The following is a 12,377-nucleotide window of genomic DNA, read 5'->3' as shown; positions in this document are numbered from 1 at the left end:
CTGTCATTCCTGTCCTGCTGTCCTCAGCACAATCACTCCGCGCTGGCTCTCTGTGAGCACACCTATTGCCTGGCTCGCAAGTAATTCCATTCAGCAAACGATGAAAAGATCTCAGATGTGCCCGTCGTCCCTGTGCCACCCTCCCCCCTGCACCCACTTGTTTCAGATGAATATGGTGCAGACATTCCAATTCTGATTTCAGTCTTTTTTTTGTATTTGTATTTATTTTTTGGGAGCTACCAGCACCAGAAAAGAGCAGCAGGCGACAATCTGTGATTAAACATAACAGCTTTGATTGTGGTGATTCTGGACAGCAGCAGCACAATCCTCTCACACGGTTTAATGACACGAACCAGTAAGAGAACCCAGGCAGGTTGTTTTTTCTAAGTCACATAATCCCTCATGATCACTAAAGCATTAGCAAAACACCAACGCATCAATCACAGTAGGAGTCAGACAGATTTTGATTTGTGATAAACGGCAGGGATTACGGGTATGTGTTCAGCGAGGCTCGTATATTTGGAGGATTGTCCACACGGGGAGATGCGTGTGTGCCTCTGCAAACGCATCGACTGGTGCTCAAATATCCAGATTAAGACTTCTCTCTGACATTTTACTGGCATTAGTCAAACAAACATGGAGCAAATCTGCATGATCTCTTTTTAAATAATCAGGATTCTAAAATGGCGCCAAACAAATACCATTACATCATCTCACTCTATAACACCTGTCTGAAGTGGCTCAAGACAGTGTACGAGATCATGTTGTAAAAAACGTCTGGGGAGAGATCAAAAAAGCATGTTCTCAGTGGACCGCCCGCCAAAAAAGATTTAAGAATGTGAAAAAAAGAAATGAAACTGAACTTAAAAATGTTTGGATGTGTTTTGTGTGCCTTTAGTCATTTTTGTTTGGATTGACAGAGTGATTAAATTAGAAACTTGCCAGGAAATGTATTGCACTAACACACATTGTTCAGAAATTCAGAAATTACTAAAGTCATCTTTAATTAAAAGTAAGTATACAGAGGAATTTTTCATCAGGTGTTCTGGTAAATCAGTTGGTAAGCACAGAGTATTGATGCATTTTACTGGATCAGAACATTGTCACCCCTTTCTCATTCAGATTTTCTTCCTATTTCAAACATTGTATGTTCTAAATGAAAAGGGGTGTTTATCGTTTTCCCAGCTACCCTCCGAGCCAACGTCTAATTCCATCCCTGGTCTCACAGAAACCAGTAGCAGAGTATGCATTTATATACTGTTTCACAGTCCAATGTTTCCATCAATGTGAACTTGCTCTATTATTATGCTTTCTGCCTTATGCCTGTGTGTGCACAGTTGATATGGCTCCTACGATATGATATGGAAAGCAACTCAGTGGCACTTTGTTCTTGATCAGAAAACCAGCTTTTCTCCTTGTTCAAGCATTTTCATCCGTTAGTGCTCGGTAGACCGAGGACTTAGATATCCATACAAACATGCCCGGACAATGTGTGCCACACGCAACCTGTCAGGAGGATGTAAGGGATGGACAAAAGCTGTAGGAACACGGCGAGATGTCGGCTCTGTGATCTGGCTTCGCAAAACATTGTTGAAGAGACGCCACAGCTCAGTGATCAAGGCTCTATCTGATGATGGATGCGCCGGACACCGGTTAAAACATTTCCTGACAACCTGTGTTTGCCACTGTAGCGCCGTCTCCTTTTAATGATCCTTTTTGTAAATTAAAATTAGAGCCAGGGACCTATCTTAGATAACTTTAAATTTAATTTTCCTGACCCAACAGTTTGTGTCTTAGATATATTTGGAGGTAATTAATGTGCAAATTTCAGTGGAGGTTGGGCCATTAAAAGTTATAAGGTAACCGTCTAACCGCAATTTTTTTATGTAATCGCGGTTTCTTTGTTTAACCACATTAGAATATTTTTTTAATGAGATAGGTCACACTTTTGTTGCATCTATTAAACATGTTGACAATGTCTGCGTGCCCCCTATAGCACCACATAACAGTAGCCTAGCTATCCTATGATCCCATGACGTCCTACCAGAGGACGCCCCAACCCGCAATTGCGAGTCAAATCGGCTTTTGAACGTTACAAATCCACTTTCATATGTGTTTAACCCTTTGTGTTGTCTTCCCGTCAAAATTGAAAATCAACAACACTTTTGTTGATGCTTTTTATCAATGCTTTTAACTTTTTCTCCCATTTTTGTCCTTTTTTTTTCAACACTTTTGATGCTTTTTTTTCAATGTTTGTCACTTTATTTTGATGTTTTCAACACTATGTCACACTAACTTATTAACTTTAGTTTTACTGTTATCTTTGGAATTTATGGTCAATAAGCCTAATTTATAGGAAATCATACCTGGTGTTTAAGTTAGAAAAGCAGAAATTAGGAATTATTTTGAATAAAATTAAAGGAAAGGATGTTGATGGATAATCACAGACTGGAATATGTCAACTTTTACTCTTTCGTTCAACTATTTCAAAAACACTTACATTGTTTTCCAAATGCTATAAAGTTGAATAAGACACCCCAAAATTAATGAAAGTAGAGATTTGTACTTGCCAAAGAGCGTTGTGTGGAATCAATCATGTTATTTTGGGTAATTAAAAAGAATATCAATATTGAAAAACGCGTCAATCTGACCCGAGGACAACATGAGGGTTAAGTAATGTAACATTAGTTAGTCTTTCTGTTGTGTTCAGTGGGTGGCAGTAGCTCAGTCTGTAGGGACTTGGGATGCTAACCAGAGGGTCGCCGGTTCAAGTCCAAAGTATGGTGGTGGACTGGTAGCTGGAGAGGTGCCAGTTCACCTCCTGGGCACTGCCAAGGTGCTCTTGAGCAAGGCACTGAACCCACAACTGCTCAGCGTGCCTTTCCATGGGCAGCCCCCCCACACTCAGACATCTCTCCATTGGTGCATCTATATGTACCGAAAATGTCTGTGTAATTCAGGCCTGTTTGTAATGTGTGTAATAACAACAGAGTGTAATTTCCCCTTACATTATAATAAAAATGAGCTAGTGTGCTTTGTAGTAACACTACCGTAAATGACAGCGCTGTAGGGGTAATAACCGCCATTCATTATGGAATGAAAAACATTAGCATATTTACATGGGGATTTGGATTCTAATTTTTCTAATCTGTAAATAACAACTTGTTTGCTAACATTAGATTGAGTCCTAAAGGGTATGTTGTTGATGGGAATTGTTTTTTAGATGTGCCAACTTGTAATCGGCCGGACTTTGGAGCTAAAGCTATGCTAGCGGCAGCTGTTACTTATTGCCATAGCAACTAAAACATCCTAGGCTGTAGCTGTCTCAAGCCAAAAGAATCAAACATGCTGTGCTTTTTGCTGTGTTAACGATTAATTCAACGATTAATGCTTTGTTATCTATTGATGAGGATACATGTTCTATTGTCAAGATAACTGCGTACTTGTGTTGACAAAACAGTGATATAACCAACGATGTAACCTGGGATTCATTCAAAACTTAAAAGTAATGAATACATATTTTTGAATTTGACTAAAAAAGACAATAACATTGTTAATTGAAACTGTGAGACATGTAATTCTACAGCAAAATTTAAAATGGTTACAGCTCTAATGGAGGTTTTGCAATGTTTCAGATGGCGTAAGCAGGACCCAAGTTATCAACATCTACATACTCCAATGTGAAGGTGGACATGACTTAGAGGCCTTTTCATCAGTCCAAGGTTATAACTTTGCAAGAAGCTAATTTTTCCCCATTTGAGTAGAAAGTCGGTAATTAGCACAGTGTGGTATGGTCTTTATATGAGGCTGAATAGCGGCCGTGTATGACCACATCCAGCCACAGGACTTGGGGTAATTATAAAGGTTGAAGGAACATACAGTAGCTGTGAGCTGCTGGAGTTCAGCCGGGCCAGGATAAACAAAAACAACAGTCACTTACTGCATTAGAGCGAATCACTAAAGCATGCTTCTCAAAATCCCTCACCCAGGAATTGGCAGGAGCCTCGTAATAAGCACTCGCTTTTTGAACAAAAGGCAGGAGAGAGGTGTGTGGTGTAGAACCAAACTGGCAGTTTGTTTTTTTACCTCCTGCCTGCTAATTGATGACCTAGATGGTTGAGGGAGACAGCTGTATAACTCAGTGGTAGAGGACAGCATGGGGAGGGGGAGAAAAGCATGGCTCTCCTTTTGTCTCCCCCAAACCATGTCAAGCTGCTGGTGGAATTGTGTTTTGCCTGTGTAAAGGTTGTATCACTTTGATGTGTTTGCACACAACATACCTCGACATAGTAATGCATAACATTTAGGTTTCTCTTGCTAAAAAAGCAGTGACCTTGTGAATTAATCAAAGCCAGGAAGCCTTTGATGGACGGCGACATGCCAGAAGCGATCACGTTCAATCTTAGCTCAAACATGCACATTATGATAATATTGCACAGTGAATATCTATATCAAACATTCAGGAACATGCATTCCAACAGATTGAGGAAATGAAAAAAAAAGTAGCACTGGATAGGGGTACGCAGGGGTGTAGCACAAAATCCTGGACAGTGAACACAGGTATCCTCTATTGAGGCCTAAATACTCATATATATATATATATATATATATATATATATAGCATTAATGTTTTAAGGCTGAAGGGCCTCTGACTGACTTCATGGTGTCCTTTACCTGCATGCAATACAACACCATAAGCCATGAAAAGGTGACACCGTGTCCCTGGGTTGAGATTCTTCTTTACTGATCAAGACACGGACAGGAAAAACTGCTGATAAGTTTCCATTAGCTTCAGTCGCTGCTTAGCACAAGAAATGTCTTTGCTCTTTGTCTCAAACACACAGATTCTGATTGATCGGCGCTCTCGCTCTCTGTTGCAGTTTAACTTTGTCGGCAAACTCCTCGGGCCACGCGGGAACTCGTTAAAGAGACTACAGGAGGACACTCTCACAAAGATGTCAATTCTCGGAAAAGGATCCATGAGAGACAAAGAAAAGGTAACACTGCAGTCTGTTATTTCTCCCCCCCCTCCTCTCCTTGCTTCTTTCACTCCTTTACCTCCGTATCATTTCATCTTGGTCTGCTGCTGTCACACGGTTTAAAGTGAAAGCGGGTTAGGCTTACCTTCAAATTTAAAACTGCTCTAAGTAATGTTACACATTTTGTTAGGGTCACATGCGGCAAACATCTCCTCACTATCAGCTAGCTGCCTGTCCCCTGAACACGCTGTAAAAAACATCTCCTCACTATCAGCTAGCTGCCTGTCCCCTGAACACACTGTAAAAAACCAGCTCCGCACTATCTGCTAGCTGCCTGTCCCACACACTGTAAAAAACTCTCCTCACTATCTGCTAGCTGCCTGTCCCTAACACACTGTAAAAAAACATCTCCTCACTATCGCTAGCTGCCTGTCCTGACACACTGTAAAACATCTCCTCACTATCGCTAGCTGCCTGTCCCTGAACACACTGTAAAAAACTCTCCTCACTATCGCTAGCTGCCTGTCCCTGAACCACACTGTAAAAACATCTCCTCACTATCAGCTAGCTGCCTGTCCCTGAACACACTGTAAAAAACATCTCCTCACTATCAGCTAGCTGCCTGTCCCTGAACACACTGTAAAAAACATCTCCTCACTATCAGCTAGCTGCCTGTCCCTGAACACACTGTAAAAAATCTCCTCACTATCAGCTAGCTGCCTGTCCCTGAAACACTGTAAAAAACATCTCCTCACTATCATGCTAGCTGCCTGTCCCTGAACACACTGTAAAAAATATCTCCTCACTATCAGCTAGCTGCCTGTCCCCAGAACACACTGTAAAAAATATCTCCTCACTATCAGCTAGCTGCCTGTCCCCAGAACACACTGTAAAAAACATCTCCTCACTATCTGCTAGCTGCCTGTCCCCAGAACACACTGTAAAAAATCGCGGTCTCCGTAGACAGCCCAGGCTCCACAAACGCCAACAAAAAACAAATGTTCCCACCTGCACCACCAAATATAAACAGTGTTCCAGCCAATGCCGACAAGACGGTGTGGTTTGGGGGGGTTATTATGCGAAAGGGAGGGGGAGGGGACGGGATGAAGAGGATGGAGGGGCGAGCTAGCCTACGTTTAGTTTGACAATACTTTGAACGTCAACAAGAGTTGACCTCACCCAACATCGCTTAGAGCACCTTTTAAGAAAGAGACATTTCAATTTAAGAGGTGCAATAAAAATGTCCAGCTAAACATTTGGATTTTAAAAAAATAACGCATTTACATGAGGTGACATTTTTTTTTTTTTTTTTTTTTTTTTTTTTCCCATCTTTATATACTTAAATATTGTTCTTACATTCTTATATTTTTTTATATTGTTTTATTATGATATATTTTCATGTATATTGTATGTATATATTTTGTGTCTGCTGTAACTGTAATTTCCCATTTTTTTGGGATCAATAAATATCTATCTATCTATCTATCTATCTATTATGCTGTTTCTCCTGTTTACCTCAGTGTAAACATTCCAGATTACATTAGACGACAGTGAAGCCTCATCAGACATGAGCTTCATCATTTCTGAAGTTAAATCATGAAAAATTTGAGTAATTTCCCTCCTAATTTTCTCCAAAATTTGGTGAATAAAGTTTCAGCAATAACTGGAAAAATGCCCATAAATGTCTTGTTTAGCACGATCCACTAAAACTAAAACACTCAAAATACTTAGTTCACTACCATAACATACTAATATAAGAAGAAACTATTCACATTTTAAAGGTAAGAAGTTTTTTTTAAATAATTTCTGCTTAAAACACTGCATTCATTGTTTATCAAATTTTTGTTACATGTAGTTTTCTAAAACCATCTCATTGGTAAAATGAATGAAGCATTTAGCTGCAGCTAGTTTGTACTGTACTAAATACGTTTTACAAAATGATAATATAAAAATAAGAGCACATGGCGCAAATCTCATGATGAATAATGTTTTTTCCCTTGACTTTAACCTAAGGTCTATGTTTGTCTCATTTGAAATATTCAGATGGGAGCAGATCACCCCAGGAACTCAGACTGCGTTTGATTGACAGCTCATGGAGCACATACTCTTTTGAAAAACAGCTTCATCTTGAAAAACAACTTTCAAAAGTGTATGAAAATGTGAATGATCTTGGGGATCACCAAACACGCCTGACATCTTTCAAAGCGTGTCACCTAAATCCACACACAGTATCAAGTGCAGAGCGTACACAGGATAACACTTTCTTGATGGATGCTTTGCTTTTCCTGTAAGCTCTGTCACAAGATAAGGAAAAAAAGCTTTATAATGATTTGAACATGAATGGACTACTTTGTCTACTTTGGTTACTTTACTACTTTGTAGTAAAAGTAAAGAATGGGTTTTATGAAAAGACTGGAACATAAAGTGCTCATATTATTAGGTTCATAATTGTATTTAGAGGTTATATCAGAATAGGTTTACACCATATTTTTGTTGTACTGAACATTGCTGCAGCTCCTCTTTTCACCCTGTGTGTTGAGCTCTCTGTTTTAGCTACAGAGTGAGGCATCTCACTTCTGTTGCATCTTTGTTGGGAGTTGAACATGCGCGGTACCTAGGTAAGGACTACTAGCCAGTCAGAAGCAGAGTACGAGGGCGTGCCATGCTAGCAGCTAGGCGAGCATTATAACATGTGTTACAAAGAAGTAAAGGCTGGACTACAATAGAGCTCTTTGGAGCAATTTGTAAAAAGTGTTTTCTGTTGGAGATGGTAACTCCCTTTTGGGGGGGGGGGGTGCTGCTTTTGGGCTTTTTCACTTTGTAAACCTGTAACATGCACAAAAAAGACCTATAACACTATAAATGAAAGGGAAAAATCAAAAAGGATAAAATGAGCACTTTAAGCAAAATCCAGTTTAATGACTTTTATCATGCATGCTCATCCCAGTACATAAAGAGAGGATATAAATGTCTCTTTAGCAACAGAATTGATTGCAGACTGGACTGGTTCACAGAGAATAAATTGATTCCACTTGGCGTGTCTGCATCGTTCCTCTCCCTCTGTTTGCCTGGCGTGATTTATTGGTGGCGGTGATTCTTGCAATCATACTGTACAGCACATTCTATTTGATAACTGTGATCAATAGTCTTTGATGGTTGACTCCTCTGGAGTACCTGAAGAAAAAGATCTGTCATAGAGATGTGCTGACCTCAGCGGCCCTTAACTGTCTGCAGGATTCATGACTGACAGTTTCCTGTCGGGGATGCTCCGTGCGCTACTACTTCCTCGTTTTTAAGAAGGGGGGAGATACACCTTTTGCCAAATACTACTACTTTATTTTCAGCTGGGTGCTGACTTTCTGGTTTCAGTTCAGCCACGCAGCGCTAACGCGGCTCCAGGGAGGGGCTTGGGGTTCTGTAGGATTTCCATAGCACCCCCCTTATATAATGTGTTATGTGTTAATACTATAATTTATATTTAAAAAATTAATATATACAATAATAAAACAAACCAATTATTTATAAAATGAAAACATACTATTCAGTTAATAATAATAATAATAATAATAATAATAATAATAATAATAATAATGTATGTTTTATTAATCCCGCAAGGGGAAATTACAATGTTTTTATTCTGTTGTTATTACACACATTATACACCTGATGTACACACACATGCTCAGTACATGCACTAAATGGAGAGATGTCAAAGTGAGGGGGCTGCCATGGAAAGGCGACCCGGGCAGTTAGGGGTTTGGTGCCTTGCTTAAGAGCACCTTGGCAGCACCCATTGAAATTCCTGTGTTTGACCCATCCACCCCCCCGACCAACCTCCCGGCACAGATTTCTGGCCTTTCAAACTACTGTCTACGGCGTACATTCACACACAATCGCAAGGCAATGCAAGGCAATGCAAGGCAATGGAGGCCAAACGGCGTTAATAAACACGCTAACAGCTAGTATGCGTTTTCATAACACAGTAGTAATGGCAATTGCCGTGTCATACATACAGTATGCCATTTTATGAGATCAGTCTGCCTAACGTTACGCTGCCGTATATTACCTTAGACCAGGGAATTGCACGGCATGGCACGTGGGTGAGGAGTCATCTAATAGGGGTGTAAGAAAGAATTTCACTCTTATGTCCTTGCGTAGTAGAACATTACAGTAAACATGTGTTTTACAGAACTGTGAATAAATGCATCACCCAATCCAAAGTTATCCAGCGAACAAGACATTGTTTTATTTATAGGCCTAAAAAGGTGTTTGAAAGAGGTTCAGCCGTTTTATTATTATTATTATTATTATTATTATTATTAAGTCACTACAGATATGAATAACGTTACATCGTTGTTACCATGTGTACAAGTATGAATACTGTGTGAGGATGCATGTGTGTATGTTTTTTTGTGTGTGGTGTTTCTGGCCTGCTGCATTACTCTTCTGCAAATATAAGCTATTGTATGAAAGCTGCAGTGATGATTGTGTAAACCCGGATTGTTGGCTGGTATTTGACATATGTTCAGTGGGCTAATTAGAGTTCTATGGGGCTGTTGCTTAGGCAACTTTAGTGCATGAAAAACATCAATCTCTCCTTCTCTTAGTAAACCGCTGCGGTGGTGGGTGCGTATCTGCACGTGTTTGTCTCGGCTACGAGTGTTGAGGGAAACTAAATTTCAGAGCACCCTCACTGACCATCCCCAGAGCCTCTGCAAAAAAAAAAAATCACTGGCGCAGCGTGTCATCATAGTTTTGAGCTTGTCCACCGCAGAGCCAAATGAGGGGTCTACGTTCAAGACCTTTACAAGTCAAGTTGCAACAAAGCTGTTTATGACATTACGGAGGCACCATGTGAGGCTCTTTATGGAGATAATGTTCCCTTCTGTGCCTGCGGAAGACATTAGATAGACATGTAATTGTAGTCTTGCTACTCTGAAGATACACTATGATGGATGTGATGGAGGATGAGCTATACAATTTTCAGTACATATAGAAAACCCTTTTAAAACACTATCGTATGGCAGAGACACGGCAAAGAAACTGGGATAATTGCTCAAATTTTTGCTGCTGCAGGACCTTGATCTCATGTTGACACGATTGCGAGTGCAGAGAGGTTGAAAGGCGCCGAGCTGTCGGAGTCAGAGTCTTGCCGCCTGGTTGTCCTGTCGCTGTCAGAGCGGGATGATGTAAAGGCATCCGTGTCTCCGCGCCCCCCTTCTCGTTAGCCCCGTGATTAACTCATCCATTTTCTTCCCTGGAGCTTGCACTCCCGCTTTCATTTTCCTGGCAGACAAAACAATCACTTTGTTTCACAAATGGTAAGTCCTGTGTCAGGTTTAATTGCCAGCTGAAATACCTTCATTGTGTGAAAGGACTGCTCTGGATATGTAAGGACTGACCGACACAGAAACATAAACCGAGCTGTGTGTGTATGCAAATACATTTTAGGTCCATTATCATTTGTAGATCTTAGACTCAACCTTAGACTTAGAAAACTTTAAAGTATATGAATCATGGATGATAAAGTTTAGGCTGCCAGTGCTTTGCAACAAATTACCCATTTCATTGTATTTTCCAGCTTACAGGCTTGCTTCGGCCATCTATTGTCATTGTCATGTGAGTCGATGGTGCTCCCACTCATACAGTACAGTAGCTGTTCAGCCTATTGTTTTTTGTCTCATTGTTTTAGTCTTTTGTCATTACCAGTGTCTTAATGCCTTTCATTGCTCTTTCCCTTTACCTTTTGCAAACTCAAGCATTCATACATTTCTTGGGGGATTTTGTTTGTGTCTTCCCTAAAGGTGAATGAATGAATGAATGAATGAATGAATGAAATGTTTTTTTTGTGTCTGGCTGCTTGCGCGGCCCATCCGTTATATAATTATTCAGACACATTTTAAATGAACCCTTTGCTAGTGCTGACACTAACACAATGTATACATAAAGGTTACAAGAATAAAACAAACCAACTAAATACAGAGTGAATACAGGTAGGGTAATAACATAAAGTTAACATTTCAACATAAGACCCTTTCAAACCAAAATACACCCTAACCCATAGTAGAAGTTAGTGCTGGACAATATATCATGTTATTTCCTTTTTTTTTTAATATTGTCGTCAAAATATCATCTGGCGCACCAAACACTTTGCGAAAGGCTGCGACAAACCGCAAAAGACACCCAGAGAGTTTCTGCGCCAGCCGAAATCAAACATCCCACGTCTACATGAGGCAAGTTATCATTATTGTGGTATTCAACAACATTATAGCAAAATAAGTAGTAAAGAAGGACAGACTGGAGAGACACAAAGAGAGAGGGAGAGAGACAGAAGGTATCTGTGGTGTTGGGGTAAGTGTTCTTCTTTGCAAAATGTCCTAATGCACAGAAAGTGATGGATGCATGTGTAGTTTATGTGGAATAAAGGTATGAATGAATAAATATTTTATTTACATGTCATCCCGCTATGTGGCCCATCCCACACGGAATTACAAGACACCAATACCAAAGACATTTCATCCACAGCTGTCCAATGTCCACACACAACATACTCTTTACATACTTTGCATGACATGAAGAATAAAGAAAGTATAATAGTCTGTTTAGTTCATCTTATTGGATTGTGCACTATGGTAAAGACTGGGAGTAGGACTTGGCCTTGGTTCCTTTCTATCCCTTTTCTATTTGCCCCAACAAATTTGATACACTAGTTTTAGTGTATCAAATTGGTTTCTTTTCTTTTTTTTTCATTATTTAAGATAAAGATTTCCTTTAGAGAATAACACAGTCGTGTAGAGGTAGGTCTGACAATGTGTGTATATACTGTATAAATATATATACTGCGTGTGTATATATAGTACAGGCCAAAAGTTTGAACACACCTTCTCATTCAATGCGTTTCCTTTATTTTCATGACTATTTACATTGTAGATTATCACTGAAGGCATCAAAACAATGAATGAACACATGTGGAATTATGTACTTAACAAAAAAGTGTGAAATAACTGAAAACATGTCTTATAATGTAGTTTCTTCAAAGTAACCACCCTTTGCTTCTTTGATAGTGATGCAGATGTCAGGTTGATACACAGCCGACAGCCCTATTGGACAACTGTTAGGATTCATATTATGGCAAGAACCAATCAGCTAAGTAAAGAGAAACGAGTGGCCATCATTACTTTAAGAAATAAAGGTCGGTCGGTCCGGAAAATTGGAAAACTTTGAATGTGTCCCCAAGTGCAGTCACAAAAACCATCAAGTGCTACAGCGAAACTGGCGCACATGAGGACTGCCCCAGGAAAGGAAGACCACGAGTCACCCCTGCTGCTGAGGATAAGTTCATCCGAGTCACCAGCCTTAGAAATCGCAAATGAACAGCAGCTCAGATTAGAGACCAGA

General features: G+C 40.0%; 1 protein-coding gene across 3 annotated transcripts in view; it reads left to right on the top strand.

Moving 5' to 3' along the window:
- Positions 1 to 12,377, top strand: part of khdrbs3 (KH domain containing, RNA binding, signal transduction associated 3) — a 136,430-nt gene that overhangs the window by 67,469 nt on the left and 56,584 nt on the right. For all 3 annotated transcript variants that reach the window (XR_004334934.1, XM_032535297.1, XM_032535298.1), the window contains exon 3: positions 4,881 to 4,997. Coding sequence is in view for 2 of the 3 variants with exons in the window: in XM_032535297.1 (XP_032391188.1) it covers positions 4,881 to 4,997 (117 nt within the window). In the remaining variant the exon portion in view is untranslated. The remainder of the gene's footprint in view (positions 1 to 4,880; positions 4,998 to 12,377) is intronic.

Source organism: Etheostoma spectabile, chromosome 14, assembly GCF_008692095.1.
Source record: "Etheostoma spectabile isolate EspeVRDwgs_2016 chromosome 14, UIUC_Espe_1.0, whole genome shotgun sequence".
Taxonomy (NCBI): Eukaryota; Metazoa; Chordata; class Actinopteri; order Perciformes; family Percidae; genus Etheostoma; species Etheostoma spectabile.
This window is presented reverse-complemented; position numbering and strand designations above follow the sequence as displayed.